This window comes from Chamaea fasciata, unplaced genomic scaffold, assembly GCF_029207755.1.
Source record: "Chamaea fasciata isolate MVZ Bird 193981 ecotype frontalis unplaced genomic scaffold, bChaFas1.0.hap1 SCAF_16, whole genome shotgun sequence".
NCBI lineage: Eukaryota > Metazoa > Chordata > Aves > Passeriformes > Sylviidae > Chamaea > Chamaea fasciata.
This window is the reverse complement of record NW_027094101.1, coordinates 9,442,430-9,458,913: the sequence shown is the minus strand read 5'-3', so window position 1 is coordinate 9,458,913 and position 16,484 is coordinate 9,442,430. Positions and strand designations below refer to the sequence as shown.

General features: G+C 52.1%; 1 protein-coding gene across 1 annotated transcript in view; it reads right to left on the bottom strand.

Annotated features, from left to right (window-relative positions):
• Positions 1 to 481: 481 nt before the first annotated feature.
• Positions 482 to 16,484, bottom strand: part of LOC136297711 (lipase maturation factor 1-like) — a 99,196-nt gene continuing 83,193 nt past the window's right edge. Inside the window, exons 7-8 of the mRNA XM_066197850.1 lie at positions 8,941 to 9,053; positions 482 to 1,131 (exon numbers count right to left, since the gene is read on the bottom strand). Coding sequence (XP_066053947.1) covers positions 957 to 1,131; positions 8,941 to 9,053 — 288 coding nt within the window. The 3' untranslated portion in view covers positions 482 to 956. The remainder of the gene's footprint in view (positions 1,132 to 8,940; positions 9,054 to 16,484) is intronic.

Sequence of the window (16,484 nt, the reverse complement as noted above, 5' to 3'; positions counted from 1 at the left end):
GGATCCATTAGCCCTGACCCAGAGGTTGGAAAGCAAAAGAAATTCATTAAATTGGGGAGGGGGGAGGCCAGGGCTGCTGGTGCCCAGTCCGTGGGGGGTGCCCGGGGGTGTCACTTGTCACCCGTCACCTGTCACCCATCGCCAGGTGATGGATCCACCGGCAAAGGAGCAGCTTGGAAGGAAAATCCACTGAAAAACCAAGAGGGAACCCTGTGCAAATTCACCCTGGGAGCCACGGGGCAATCCTCCTCTCCCAGCCCTGGATCCCCGGGGTGGGCATCAGACACTCGGACACGACACCAGATTCTCCCCAAAACACCAACAAATCCCAGGACTCGCCTCATTCCTCACCTGCCACCCCATTCCCACAGGAGCTGCCTTGGCCCTGGTGAGGCACATCAGGCCAGGCACTGGGGCTCCTTTTGTTCCCCCTTTTTAGCACTTCCAGGAAAAATAAAAAACAACCCCAGTGAAGCTCCTGCTGGTTACTCAAGAATTGTTTGCTTTAATCCCTTTCCAGGAACACGCTCCTGCTGCTGCCCATTCGGTACACGTGGTCCAAAAGTTGGGAAAAACCATGGAAAAGGGGCATTCCCGTGCCTGCACCCACAGCCCACACATCCCTCCTGGTTTGTTTTCCTCCTGTTTTTGTTTCAAACCCACATCCAGCCGCTTTTGGCACCACCAACACCTCCCCCCGAAACCAGTCATGGTGATTTGCTTGCCTTTTTTCCCCAATTCCAGAGGAATTCCCGAATGGAGCCGCCTGAGAAAAGAAATCAATCGCTGAGAAAAAGCAGCTCACAAAGCAAGTGGGCAAAGTGGCTGGGAACCTTCTGGAAAACACAGTGAAGGAGGACATGGATAAAAACCAGAGAGGCAGGAGGTGTTTGGGAGGGAGCTGCCCGTTCTCCCTGCTCCCAGCTGGTCCCTCTTGTCCTGGCCATCCTTTTCCCTCAGTGCTGCACGGGATGAGGCCAATTCCTGTCCTCAAAGAACTTCCTGAGGCCCTGCAGGTTGACGGGGGGGAAGTAGGGGCCGATCCTTTTCCGGATCCACCACTTCCCATCCATGGCGTGCTTCCCCCCGGGCTGGCTGAACTTGTACCTGAAGTGTTCCCCCCGGATCCACCTGTGGAAGACAGAAACAGGAGCTCAGGGCGTGGCAGGACTTCTGGGAAAAGTTTTGGATTGTGTTTTTATCCCCTTAGGATTGGTGTTTTGGGGATTTTCCGGATGGAGAAATCAGCTTGAGGGTGCTCAGGGTGGCTTCACATCCCAGTACTCCATCCTTTCATTCATCCATCTGTCTATCTATCCAACCTTCCATCCATTGATCCATCATCCATCTATCCTCCATCCATCTATCCTCCATCCATCCCTCCATCCATCCATCCCTCCATCCATCCATCCATCCATCCATCCATCCATCCATCCATCCATCCATCCCTCCATCCATCTTTGGGATGCCCACAGCCAGCAGCAGCGACACTGGGAAGGCTCTGGGAAGCTCCCAGACTCCCCTTGATGCCATTTAGGAATTCTGGCCTCCAGCTGTGCCTGGGGAATGATCAGAGGAGCTTTACCACCGCCTGCCCTGAGCCCTCCCCACACCTCTCCATAGCCAAATACCAAAGAATAATAACAATAAAAGCAGGAATAAGGTGACTTTTCCCTTTCTCAGCGCCACCCTGGGGTGTTTCTCCAGGGATATTTGGGAGCAGGGGCCGTGATTCCCCCAGCACTCCCTGGTCCAGCCGGCCCCGTGAGCGCGGCTCGGGGCGCATCTGTTCTCCGGCTGCTCCGGGAGCCGACGGCAAAGGAGCTCTGAAAGCGGCGCAGAAAGGAACATTCATCAGTGTCAGGAAACACCCCGGGAGCTGCCCCACGCCGCTGGATCCGGGGGGTTTGTCCCCCTTGATGTAGGACATGCTGACAAGGGCCGGGGCGGCGCCCGCGCCCAGAGCGTCGCCGGGCGGCTCCATAAAACACCCGCAAAAATAAAACTGTCAAAGTCGTGTCAGTGCTCATTTAAACCTGCTCTGCTCCACCAGGAAAATACAGACCCCGCTACTGAGCGGGGCACCGCGGCTGGGGGGTCCCTGGGGCGGCCGGGAAGGTCCTTCCTGCTGCTAAAATCATTAGGGGCACGCTCCGATGGATTCGCTTGGGAGAGCAGGGCAGAGGGAAAAGCTGCACCCAGTCCAAGGGTGGGCTGCCTGTAGCTTTCCTTCTGTGCTTAAAACGGTTTAATTTTCTGAAATTCTTTTTCCCAAAGGATTTTCTGTAAACGAGAAAAATGTTTTTGTTAACTGTACTTCATGTTATTCATTCCTTTTCCTAAGAGGGACCTTCTTCTTCACGTCCCTCTGGTCTGACCAGTGTGATTGAAGAGGTTTGCCTTTGTTTTCACCAATCAAACTGGTCTGTGAAAAATAGTAGAAAAGAAAGACACATCCCAAAAATTCAGAAGTTTCAGCCTTTCTGAATCTCGGAGTCTGTGTGGTTGTGGTGTAAAACAGCCCAACAGCTCCGCTTCTTATTTCAGCCCTGCTGGGAGCCAGGAGAGCACGACAGGAGGGATTCTCCTACAAAACCACGGGAATGTGGGATGCCCAGGGAGATTTGGAGTCTCCATCCAGCCCTGGAGGTGCCCAAGGAAGGGCTGGAGGTGGCACTCAGTGCTCTGGGCTGGGGACAAGGTGGGACTTGCTGGACTTAAAGGCCTTTTCCCAGCCTCAGGGATCCCGGGATTCTCTGTTCATCACACCCATCCCGTGTGGCTGCTCCTGGATCCCTGGAAGTGTCCCAGGCCCGGCTGGATGGGGCTTGGAGCAGCCTGGGACAGTGGGAGGGTTAGGGAGGCATCACTGGGTGATCTTTAAGGCCCCTTCCATCCCAAACCATTCCATGATTCCATGACCTCCATTTTCCCCCCTCCTCAGAGGATGAAGGGAGATAAATGGGAAAAGAGGCCCTGAGTGGGATCTGGGGAGCACAAATCTGCATCTCACCCCCCACAAACGCTGCCCTGCAGCTGCTGCCTTCATTCCAGCCCGGGCCAGTCCTGCACTCCCTCTTTTCCCTGATTCCTGAGGCTGGGAAAAGCCCAACAGGAGCTGAGCTTTTATCCCTGCAGGGTTTCCTTTGCAGGAGCACAAAATCCCCGTCAATAACTGGGGTGTCACTGAACAGCCACGTCCCTGAGGGTCCAGGTCACCACTCCAGGAGGCCTGGAGATTTCCAAGCTGTGCTGCCCGGCTGCTCTCTGGAATTCCCCAAAACATCTCCACCTCCAATCCCAGATTTTCACGCTGATTTTATGGCAGTCTCCTGCTCCAGGCATCCCTCCACCTGCCACTCTGATGCTTTGGGGGTTTTTCCTGCACTAAGAGCACCTCCCAAGCTGGACCCATCTCCACGTATTCCCAAAATAAATGTGAGGAAAGGGGGAAAACCTGGAAGCCAGGAGGGGAATATTTCCTTGCCAGGCTCAGGATGTAAAAGCTGCAGCAGTTTAATACCCACCGGAGCCCCTCATTTCAGGGCTCACGGAGTTTACAAGCTCTGCCAGTGTTTATAACCTGCCTGGGTGCCTCAGTCCTGTTGTTCTGGGGTTTTCCAGCTCCTCCAGTGCTGCTCCTGCTCCCTCTTCCCGGGATTCAGGGAGGGAAGGTGCTACAAACTGACCCCCCCAGGTCCATCCCTCCAGGGCTCACGGAGCTTGTGCAGTTTCGGGGTTCCCACAAAGATCTCCTGGCAGCTGGGAGGGATCCCTGAAGCAGGAGGCTGAGCCTGCAGGAATTCCCTGATTTACCTGAGTCACCTTCATCCCTCTGGGGGGTCCAAGCCCCAAATTGGCTCCTCCAAAGTGCAAATATCACCCCAAGCTCTTCCCATGGCTTGGGCTGACTCCACAGATCCCGGCCCAGGAATGAAGCCCAGTCACTTTGAAATGGGAAATCAAATCAAATCCCATAAAAGAAAAACCCCGAATTCCACATTCTCCTGTGCTCCAAAGCATCCCGAGGGAAGCAGCAGCTCCCTCACAAACCCCACCACTCCAAATCCAGCTCTTCACACCCGTGCTGGGGCTTTTCCAACAAAGCGCTGCTTTAATTGGAATAAAAATCCTGAAGGGACCGTGATTGAGTATCAGAGACAGCAGCCAGACCCAGAAACCTGTGGGGTTTTTTTTCTTCCCCTCCTGCGGGGCTAAATCTGATTTTTGTTCCCTTGGATTGGTTCAGCTCTGCTCTAGAGAAACAGCAACAGCTTCAGGAAGGTCAGGAAGGAGCTGTCTGACCTCTCCAGGCTGTCCCAGAGAAGGATGAGGAAGACTTTTGGGGCAGAGGAGCCACGGGAAGGTTGGGAAGGATGATCCCAACCACAGCAGCTTCCCGGGATTCACCGAGCACACACGGGCTGGCAGCTCCTCCTGCCTCCCTGAGAAGCAACTGCCGCCAGCTCCCATCAAAAAAATGGTTTCAAACCGCTGGATTTCGATGGGATATTGGGCAGGAATTCCTCCCTGGGAGGGTGGGCAGGCCCTGGCACACATTCCCGGAGAAGCTGTGGCTGCCCCACCCTGGAAATGCCCAAGTCCAGGCTGGATGGGGTCTGGCGGAGGACGTGACAAGAACGGGATTGGATGGCACTCCAAGGACTCTTCCAGGAGGTGGAAAACCCTCTGTGCCGTGAGGAAAAAAGGGGACAAAAGTCTCCTTTGGGCAACTTCTGATCCCACAGCGCTGCCAGCAGAGCGACACCGCTGATGGAGCACTGAGCCACCCCAAGGACCCTCCTGGGCATCCCCACTGCACTGGCCTCGAGGGAAGCCAGAAAAGCTAAAAATACTCAGCACCATTTTTTTAAACCAATGTTTTCCCCCTCAGCAGATGCCCAGGAGCAGCTGCCCCGCTCGGGAGCCGCTGGTAAATCAGCCCCCCTCCCTCCTGACATCTCCCAACTGGACGTGTTAAAAATTAGCAGCAATATTGGAGTTGTTGGGACGGAGGCCTAAATCTCCCAGACAGCTGTAATTAGTTCCAGAGGGTGCAGCTGTCTCCCTGCAACAGCTGAGGGGGGTTCCAGGGAAAAAAAAAAAATAATAATAAAAAGAAAAAAACCCCAGTGGTGGTTTCTGTTAGAATTAATGGCCTGACAAGGCAAAGGAGGGGTGGGAGAGGGGATGAAAGAAAGAAAGCAAAACACGGGGGTGTCTTTTTTGGGATTTTTCTTTTTTTTGGGGGGGGGAGGGTGTTTTTATCTCGAGGTTCCCTGCTCTGTTGTAATTCAGGCGGTGGGAAGTCCAAATCCATCGGGGTAACATTGCTCCAGCATGGCTATTCTCGCCCTGCTGGTGGGAGGGAGCAGGAATTAATTCATCTTGGCCAAAATTTAGGGCATCAGGGTAGTTTTGGGGTGGTTTTTTTAGTGCTGCTGGTTCTGAGGCTCCCGCAAGGTCTGGCCACACAGAGCTGGAGCATCCCAGGGGCAGCTGAGCCTCAAAATCCCCTCGGGCAGTGGCACAGTGGGGTTTTCCCTCTCTGGTTTTCCCTCTCTGGGTGGGTTAGAAAGGGTGGGACAACACCAAGGCCAGAGCAAATTGTGGGGGAAAAAAACCCAACCTGGCTTCAGATGGATCCAAGCGGGAATTTACCTTGCCAGGGAAGAGAAATCCCAGATTTCCCAGCCTGGGGGAAATCCTGCCAGCTTGGGATGAGCTCTGCCTTCCCTGAAACACTGAGGCTTTTTTTTCCCCAAAGAAAACCCCTTAAACTTCCCTTCAGGACAGTGGAATTTAATTCTGGTTGTATCTGAGAGCTTCATTTCCACCTAATCCCAGTGATGGCTGGATTTTGCAGGAATTCCCAGTCCCAGAGTCACTGGAGCACTCTGGAGGTGCTCTCCAGAGCCACCTTCATCCCTCTGGGGGGTGCAAGCCCCAAATTGGCTCCTCCAAAGTGCAAATATCACCCCAAGCTCTTCCCATGGCTTGGGCTGACTCCACAGATCCCGGCCCAGGAATGAAGCCCAGTCACTTTGAAATGGGAAATCAAATCAAATCCCATAAATGAGAACCCCGAATTCCACATTCTCCTGTGCTCCAAAGCATCCCGAGGGAAGCAGCAGCTCCCTCACAAACCCCACCACTCCAAATCCAGCTCTTCGCACCCGTGCTGGGGCTTTTCCAACAAAGCGCTGCTTTAATTGGAATAAAAATCCTGAAGGGACCGTGATTGAATATCAGAGACAGCAGCCAGACCCAGAAACCTGTGGGGTTTTTTTTCTTCCCCTCCTGCGGGGCTAAATCTGATTTTTGTTCCCTTGGATTGTTGCAGCCTTTTCAATGGCGTGTTCAACACTTCTTAATTTCTCAGCCCAAGCCCTCCCGTTCAGATTTATGAGGGGCTGGGCTTTTATGAACTATCCCCTGCCCCAGAGAATATTTGGGAAATCCACATTCCCGCCCCCAAACATCCTCGAGCTCCAAGCTTCCACACTCAGCCAGGCTGGGCCCTCAACAATGCCCTCATTTTTTTAATCAGTCACCTGTTTCTCATTTGAAGTTTTTATCACACTTTAAAAAAAAAAACAAAACAAAAAAAACCCACCCAAAAAACCTGTAATTTCTCGAGCTGTAAAGAACCCTCCAAACTTTGGTCTCCGAAATTTCATTTCGAAGGCATTAACTCATTCTGAGAGTCCCTCGGCCATTGGAGGTGTAGAGTTTCCATTAACAGAACAAACTCCGTGGAGGATGGAGCACGAGGTTCTTGTGGAAAACAGCCCCTTCCCCCCTAATTATTTAGTCTAGCAGGGAATGAAAATAATTAAGTCGCGAAAACTCCCTTTGGAGTGGAGGGAGGGGTGGGGAATAGGGAAAAGGAGGAGGTTTTTTTCCACCCAGCTACTGGGAAGGGATCCCCTAAGGTTGGCTGCAAACTTTCCCCTCGACCTGGATAAAAGTCCAGGATCAGGGAATTGTGGGGTGAGGGATGGTTTGGGATGGAAGGGAGGTTAAAAATCATCCAGAGGGTTATGGGGTATTTGGGTTATGGGATATTGGGGTTATGGGGTATTGGGGTTATGGGATATTAGGAAGGAATTCCTGGCTGGGAAGATGGGCAACCCTGGCACAGATTCCCAGAGAAGCTGTGACTGCCCCAGGATCCATGAAAATGTCCAAGGCTGGGTTGGATGGGGCTTGGAGCAGCCTGGGATAGTGGAAGGTGTTGGGGTTGGAACCGGATGAGCTTTAAGATCCTTCCCAAGCCAAACCATGGCAGGATTTTGGGATTTTTACCATCTCGGGGTTTACAAAGCACCTCAGAGGAAACATTTTGGTAAAATGGGAAATTTTCCTGTCCCTCAGCTGGAGAAGGGGGTCTCTCCTCAGGAGGTTTGGGGGATGCAGTGGCCCTAAAGCTGGAAAACATCAGTGGGATCCCAGGGGAATTTCATCCCACACAGAGCTCTGGGCCTGCAGTGCATCCTCAGAGCCTCAAATGGAAAACATTAGCAGGAGCATAACACGGCTTGACTTGATCCAAAATGCCCCCAAAAAAATGTTTTCTCAGCTAAAAATAACTCCATCAACAAAACAGACGCTTTTTGGGACAAAAATTCCTTTTGTATAAAACCTCGGAGCTTTCCTCTGTGCCTTGCCCTGGCTGATGTTGGCTTTGTCTCTTCCTTGAAAACACAAACAATTCCAAGACCAGTGTCCACAAACTCAGCAATTCCTGCGGGGCTGTTTTGTCTTTGAAACACCTCAGGAGGTCCGTGGAAAATGGTGGGGTTTGAGCTGAGCTCCCAAAAACCCCAAAGCTGAGGGGCAGGAGAGCACAGCAGGAGGGACCATTCCTGGCCAGGAGCAGCAACACCGAGCCCTCCATGGATCTGCTGGGAACGGGCTCATCCCAAAGGTCCCTCCAGGGGGAAATCAAGGTGCTGGCAGCACTTTGGGGTTTCAGGTTCACCAGTTTCTGTTTCCCGAATTATTTGGAGTGGTTTGAGTGCCTACTAGAATTATTTACTCTTTTTATTGTACTAAAATTATTTACTCTTTTTATTATACTAGAATTATTTATTTCCTCTTCTTCTGCTGTGGGACAGAAAAAGAGTCTAATTCTATACAGAATTATACAGTAAAATTCTGTAACAGAATTAGACTAGAATTATTTACTCTTTTTATTAGACTAGAATTATTTACTCTTTTTATTAGAGTCGAATTATTTATTTACTCCTCTTCTGCTGTGAGACAGAAAAAGAGTCTAATTCTATACTAGAATTACTATACTAGACTCTATACTAGAATTCTATACTAGAATTATACAGTACAATTCTATACTAGAATTATTTACTCTGTTTATTATACTGGAATTATTTCCTCTTTTTCTGCCGTGAGATAGGATTAGGATGAAAGCAAAGCAGCCTCAAACTTAAAAAGGTCGAAAGACAGGTGTTATTAACCAAACTACAAGTAAGAAAAAAAATTAATAAGAATCAGAATAAAGCCTTCAAAACACTTCCCTCTCCCTCCCCCCCAAGTTTCCTCTCTCATGGACAGTGTACAGAGATAAAACTTGGAACCTTTGGTCAGTTTATCAGCTCTAAAATAGCCTTTCTTCAGTTCATTTGGAGGGAGAAGTCTCTTTTGGTCTGCTATGGAAATTTCAATGTTCAAAGCCAGTCACTAATTGGTTTTTCCCAATCAACACAAAACCAGCAGAGTGCTCATCAAACCCACCCTAAATCCCACCAAACCCAAACCCCACCAGGAGCCTCCCGTGCAGGTCCGGGATGGGATCAGGGTGAGATTCCATCTCCTTTGGGTAAATCCCACCAAACCCAAACCCCACCAGGAGCCTCCTGTGCAGGTCCAGGGTGGGAACAAGGTGAGATTCCAGCTGCCTTGGGATAATTCCAGCCTTACCTTGGAGGGTCCCTGCCTGCGAAGGGGTTTGTGGCCAGCAGGGACAAGGCCTCCTCCTCCTGGGCCAGCAGCTTCCCAGCCAGGTGGATGATCCATTCGTTCTGCTCGTAGGTCTGCGGGAAGGAAGAAGACATGGAAAAGTTAGGGAACTTCCTGGAGCGTTACTGGGATTCGAGATGTCTGTCCTTGGGGAGAGATTTGGGTGGAAAATGGTGAATTTCCCAGTGTTTCAGCATACATCCCATGGGATCCTTGAGGTCCAGACAGGGACTGGCACGCTCAGGGAGCAGGAGAGCTGCCCTGGGTTTGTCTCATCTGCCAATTCTGCCCCCAGATATTTGATTTAAATCATTCCTTTAGCAGCAAACCCCACAGGGGGAATCACGACAGCACATTTTCTGTGGATAACCCATCCATCCTTTTAATCCAGCTTGCTTTCCCCTGGGGAAAAGGGTTTGGGTTGGTTCCCTGGTGTTATCCAAAGGAAAACAGAAGAAAGTGGCTCCTCTGTTCCCAGTTCCTGTCTCCTCTTGATTTCCTGCTGTGTGATCCATCCCCCTTAAATTCCTTCCTCGTGGAACCGCTTCTGGAGCAGAGCAGTGGCAGAGTTTGACCCTGAATTTAGGCAATCCTAAGGAAACAGGGATTTGGACAGGATGATCCTTATGGATCCCTTCCAGCTCGAGATATTCCCTGATTCTGTGAATTCCCTCCCTGCAGGAATCCTGCCCTTTGCTCTTCTTCAGCCTCCCCAAAAGCATTTCCCCCACGGGGACTCTCGGTGCCTCGGGCTCGGCTGAGGTTTTCTCCTTTCCCCGCTTTTCCCACCAGCTCCTGGGTGGATTTTTTGAGCGCAAGCGGTAGGGGACACTGTGGGAAAGGGAAACCCGGGAGCTGTACCTGCAGGGCTCTCAGCAAAACGCGGCCCCGAGGCAAAGCACAGCTCCCCTCATGGCCCGGTTTGTTATTCCCGTCTCCAAGGGAAACGCGAGAGAAACCATGGAAAACACCAAGGCCCGTCCAGGGCAGCTCTACCTCGCAGGGTTTCTGACCCCAGCTCGTCGCCATTTAGAGGGAAAACCACAGTTGTTTCAGCCAAAAAAGCTTTTGTTTTTTTTATTTTTTGTTTTCAGAACGATGACACTGCCCCCACTCCTGCTTCCCGTCCCGCTCCTTCCATCTGCTCTCATCCGTCAGGGGTGGGTGACGGGGACAGGGATGCTCCTCTCCACCAGCCGCTGGTGCCACCTCCTGCCACAGAGGGACAGGGGGGGACAGGGGACAGAGGCCAGCCCGGTCCTGGCAGGACAATCTGGGCAGGGAGGCACGGCGAGCCCTGGGAGCAGGAGCCTGGCACGGTGTGGGATGTCCCCCACAACAAGCCCAGGGAGGGCTGGCACTGTCCCCAGGGGTCACTCACTCCCAGTCTCCGTGTCCCTCACCAGCTCTGGGATGCTGGAAGTGCTCAGGCTGGAATTGGGGAATTGCCACGATCCCCCGGCTGGGAGAGAGGATCTCCCAAAAAGATGCCACAGGGATGAAACATCACAAGCGACACCTTCAGCACCCTGAGTCTCCCCGGACATCCCAGCGCTCTGGATGATGTTAAACATCGTTTCCAGGAGAGCCTGGGAGATTTGGGAGCTCCATTCCCTGGGAACGGGAAGAGGAAGGAGCAGAATCCCCGAGCTGGAGCTCGATGGAGGCCCCCGACCCTTTCCAAGCCTGACTGAGAACCGGGAGGCTCCAGGAAGGTGGGATCGGCTCCCGTGGCCTCCAAATTGTTAATTAGCAGCCCCCGTGCGCACCGGAGCTGGACTTTCTGGTCTGCGTAAAGTGTTTTTCTTGTAAAATTTACAACATGTCTGGCCCCAGTGAAAAGTCTGCGGTGAGAATTTTTTTTTTTTCCCCCCGCCCTCCCTTTCCCCCGCACGGAGCCCGGGCTGCGCTAACGACCCTGCTTAACTCATTACCCTGGAAAGTGATACCCTGCAAAAAGAGTGGCAGGGGGAAAAAAAAGGAGTCCGGGAGATCTGGGCTGCACCCAGGGAAGCGTCACTCCAAGGGGTTCCTCCGTCCCTGGATCCGGCGGGATCAGCTCTGCGCGGGCAGGATGGAGGGATCTGAGTGTGCAACACAGAGCCTGGACTAAACGGGGGCTTGATGAGAGAAAAAATGATCCAGGATGGATGCACACATTGCTGGGAGGTGGGAAAGACTGTTTTGGGGTCGTTTTGGGGGTTTGGAGGAAGAGGTTTTTGAGGTTTGGAGGTTTGACATGTTTTGGGTCATTTTTAGGGTTTGGAGAAGTGGGCAGGCCTGTTTTGGGATCAGTTTGGGGGTCATTTTTAGGGTTTGGAGGAGGCGGGCAGGCCTGTTTTGGGATCAGTTTGGGGGTCATTTTTAGGGTTTGGAGGAGGCAGGCAGGCCTGTTTTGGGGTCATTTTTAGGGTTTGGAGAAGTGGGCAGGCCTGTTTTGGGATCAGTTTTGGGGTCATTTTTAGGGTTTGGAGGAGGCGGGCAGGCCTGTTTTGGGATCAGTTTGGGGGTCATTTTTAGGGTTTGGAGGAGGTGGGCAGGCCTGTTTTGGGGTCATTTTTGGGGTCATTTTTAGGGTTTGGAGGAGGTGGGCAGGCCTGTTTTGGGGTCATTTTTGGGGTCATTTTTAGGGTATGGAGGAGGTGGGCAGGCCTGTTTTGGGGTCATTTTTAGGGTTTGGATCTTCTGAGAGCACGAGAAGCAGCCAGGGCTGATCCTGCACAGATGGTCCTGCACTTCCAGCCCCAGATGGATCCCTGGGCTGCCCCTACAGCTGGGGCCAGCACCCAGAACCCTCCAAAATCCCATTTCAGGTACAATACAGGGGACTAACAAAGAACTTCGGGCACCTTTTTTGCTAAGACTTTGAATTCCTGGTGGGATTCAGCCTCGTGCAGAGCTCAGACACTTCCCCCCTCCTCCTTCCATGCCAGTCTCAGCCCAAATTTCGGGAGGGGGGTTTGCCCCTTCTCCCAGGCACACGTGAGGAGCTGAGCATCACCTCCCACCTCCCGGGACTTCCCTGCAGCTGTTGGCGCTCCCCAACCTCTCCACTCCCGACACTTTTCCAGGGAATAAACACGGTGTTCTCACCTCGAACGCATTCACTGCTGTGTCCAGCAGGATTTCATAACTGCACAGAGCTGAAACCCAAAGCTCTGCTAAGTCAGGCACCAGTGAGGAGCCGGAGCAAAAGCAGCCACAGGAGCCACCAAACTGTGCTGATAACGAAGTCAAGGGAAATGTTATCATCCCCCCCAAAAAAACCCCACAGAAACCCCCCGGTGCTGTTCCCAACTGAAATAATAATAATAATAATAATAATAATAATAATAATAATAATAATAATGAGGCTTTGCCTTGAGCTTTAATTGGTCATTTAATGAAAAAGGCCTGGGGATTAGCGTGGTGTTTTATGGAATCTCGGGGCTGGCACGGGCGCAGGGGGAGGTCAGGATGACATGCACATGTGGGAACAGCTGGAAACTTGGCACGGGGCGGCCCGGGGTTATTATTTCACGTGCTCGGGAGCCCTGAGTGCTCCCAGGTCGGAGTCCGTGGCTGCCAGAGGGGCAGGGCAGCTTCCATTTCCCCTCTCATAGGGTGTGAGGGGCTGGTTCTTTGTGTCCCCAGCTGAGCCACCCCGCGGATGGAACACGGGAATTTCCCACCGCGGAATTCCACCACCCTGGCCGTCCTCAGCACACACCCACGCTGCTCTTTGCGCTGCCGCAGTTAAGCCCCTTCTGTCAGGAATAAAAATCCCCGTCCCACGGAAAGGAGGCCACGGTTAATGCCACCCTTGGTAGTTTGATGTAATTCCATCGCCTGTCACCGCCCTGCTGTCCAAGGAAGGTCCATCCTGATATCTCCAATAACCACATGGAATCCTGGAATGGTTTGGATTGGAAGGGACCCTAAAACCCATCCAGTCCCATGGGCAGGGACAACTTCCACCATCCCAGGCTGCTCCAAGCCCATCCAAGCTGGCCTTGGACACTTCTAGGGATTCAGGGGCAGCCACAGCTTCTCTGGGAATTCTATTCCAGCCCTTCCCCACCCTCACAGGGAAAGATTTTTTTCCTAATTTCATCCCTTTTTTTTCCTATGAGTTTACCAAAAAGCCATGCCTCCAGCCCAGTGTGCAGTCACTCACTAAAAGCCAGCCCTCAATGCATCCCATCCGAAAATCCTGAAGGGAATTAGAAAAAATTAGAAAAAAAATAGGGAGTTAGAAAATCCTGAAGGAGGCAGGAATAAAAAAGGCTGCAGGAGAGAGCAGAGCAAGGCTCTGGGAATCAGCTCCTCCATCCCACCCATCCAGGGAAAGGCCACACCTGGCACAGCTCCTGTATCACCTCTGGCTGGGGGAAGAAAAGTCCCTTTGTTCCAGGGGACAGGAATCGCTCCCTGCAGGGACAAGGTGAAGGGAATTTATTTATTTATCTGTATTTATCCAGCCCATGGCACGATAGGATATCGGGCTGCTTTGGCATTCCCTGGAACTGCTCCTGCTGGAGGTGAGGCTGCCTCTTGAGCCAGCTTGGAATTTTTCACGGGGAGACAAAAATCCCAGGGAAAAGGGGGAAACAAACCCTTCCCTCTGCACGGGGAGACAAAAATCCCAGGGAAAAGGGGGAAACAAACCCTTAACTCTGCACGTGGACCAGAATGGGAAATGGGAGACGAAAATGGAAAATGGGAGCGAGCTGAGGCTGTGCCTGGAGAAGGGGGAAGGAAGGAAATGGCAAAGGCTGAGCTGGGGACAGGGAGCAGCACAAGGCTGAGGGTTGATTACGACACTCACACCTCCTCCTCCTCCTCCTCCTCCTCCGGGCACATTTTCCCTCTGAGCACCTTCTGGCTGCAGGAGTGAGGTAACGGCAGGCTGGAATCGGATAGCTGACAAAAAATATGAACCTGCCCTGCTCCAGAAATGGGGTTGCTTCTTCCTCAGCTCTTCCAGCTCGTGCAGAGCCTGGAGTTCCCATCACTCCCTGCTACCACCCAGGGCAGAACCTCAGAGCACCAAACGCTGCTGCCGGAGGCTCTCTCTGCTCTTAGGAAAGCAGCTGAAGGGTCTTTTATAAATAAAAATAATTAATAAAAAACAATCCTTTTCAATATATATTATTTTTAATAATAAAAATAATCTTTTTAAAAAAATAAAATATGTGTTTTTCATCTCTGGAAAACACACCCTGCATCCCAGAGCATCCCAAACTCTGCTGCACAGCGGGTTTTGCATCCCGAGACTTTTGGAGCAGCGTCAAGGAGCGATCCAACAAACCCCGGGCCTTAAATCCAACCTGAGGCCAGCGCTATTTTTGTTATTTTGGAGCAGTTATTATTTGAGAAGCACCAAGAGGGTGCCTTTGTGTCGGCCATGCAGTCCCCAGACAGAATAAATACCCTTCATGCCACAATAAGGAAGGGAAAAGCCTTTCCCTTTGATTTTTTTTTTTCCTTTTCCACTGGTGGACAACAAACCTTTGGAGCAATAAACATCCAACTTTTACAGGATCCACGACATCCCAGCACCAGCAGAACCGACCACCTCGAAGCCCCCAAAGCATGAGCAGTATTTTGTTTTCTGGCTGATGCTGATCGGCCATGCTGAATCCAGGAACTGGAGTGATTTTGGTGCCAGCCCAGCTCAGTGTTGGGCTGTTCCTGAAATTCCACCATAAACCAGAAGTCGGATAATTCTGGGAGGGTTGGCACCAAGTAGCTGGAGCACAGATAAGCCTTGAACGAATCGTCACCAGGATGGACACGTGGAAGTGTCGAGGGGGGAAAAAGTTATGCTTGACCTCACTTTCGTGGGATTAAATCCCATTCTGCCATTTCAGCTGTTCATTCCTCCCTTCTCGGAGGGTGGGGAGGGGCTGGAATAGAATTCCCAGAGAAGCTGTGGCTGTCCCTGAATCCCTGGAGGTGTCCAAGGCCAGCCTGGAGGCAACATCCCAGTGAATCCTGCAGCCAATCCAGGCTGGGAAGTTCCTGGGGAACTTCCCAGGGGTTTGGCAGGTGCTGATGAGGTGCGAAGAGGAGCCCGTCAGGAGCAGCACCAAGGGATGGGAAATGTCCTCGAGGCTTTTCCACAGCCTGTCAGAGCTGGGAATGTCAGCTCCGTACCTGGCCACCGCAAGGGAAGCGCAGACACATCCCAGAAGTGCTGGGAACGAATTAAATCTAATCCAGAGGCTGCGCTCGCCGGGGTTTATGGAGCCTGTAAACTCCCACAGGGGCTCTGCACAGCTCCTGTGGCTCCACAGGCTCCTCCCGGGCTTTCAGCTCCTGGTTCTCATCCTCTCAGTCGCTCTGGGGGGACTCCAGGGCTGCACAACACGCAGGGATTTCTCCGGCAGCGCGGGACGAGCGGCCCGGGGAGGCAGCTGGCAGCAGGTCTGCAGCTCTCGGCGCCCCGGCCGGCCAGCGGCCATTCCAAACGGGATTTACTTCCGTGCTTGAGCAGGTATTTACATGCCTGAGCACCCCGCGCTCACGGCCCTGCCCGGGCAGCTCGCCTTCCCACTGTTTTCTCCACAAGAGGCATCCCCATTCCCGTTGTTTTCTACAAGAGTTATCCCCATCCCCACTGTTCTCCATAAGAGTCATCCCCATTCCCACTGTTTTCCACAAGAATTGTCCCATTCCCACTGTTTTCCACAAGAATTGTCCCATTCCCACTGTTTTCCACAGGAGTTATCCCCATTCCCACTTTCCAGAGGGTTTTTTCCCTCTTTTTTTTCCCAATCTGGAATTGCTCCGTGCAGATTTCTGTGTGTGCTGGGTGGGGCCATGGAAAGCCCCGGGGGCAGGAGGGATGTGGGAATGCTGCGGAGGGATGGAGGGAAGGAGCACCAGAGCCCTTCCAGAGGAGTGCGAGGTGGCAGATCCACCCCAGCGCAGAGAGACCCTCAACACTAATTGCTGCTAATTAGCTGCTGTGGACACACCTCAAGAAGACCAAGGCTCCAAGAGGTGAACGGGAACACTTTGGGGGAAGCTTTCAGTGAATTAAACACTAAAAATAATGGGTTAAACACTAATAACTATGAAATAAACACTAATAATAGTGAATTAAACACTAATAATAATGAAATAAACACTGCAAATAATCAATTAAACACTAATAATATTGAGTTTAACAATAAAGATGCAAAAAAGCCGAGTTATTTCCTCTTCCTCCTCCCAGCACCTGGCTCCAGCATCCCTGGGCACAGCCCACACTCTGCTCTGCACAGCAGCACTTCTGTCCCATCCTCTCCAGCTTTAAACCTCAGATCCCTTTTTATTTTAAACCTTCATTTCTGCCCTGGGCAGGGCCTTTTTCACAACCTTTGCCCACGGGAGCCGATTCCTCCCCGCTCAGAGCCCTCCCAAAACACAGCCCGGCTTCAACCCCCTGCTCCAGCCACCCCCTGCACCTTTCCCTAATTCCAGGAGCTGCTCCCGCCTGGAGTTTGGACCTTGGCTGTGGTTTTCCTGAGGGATAAGCA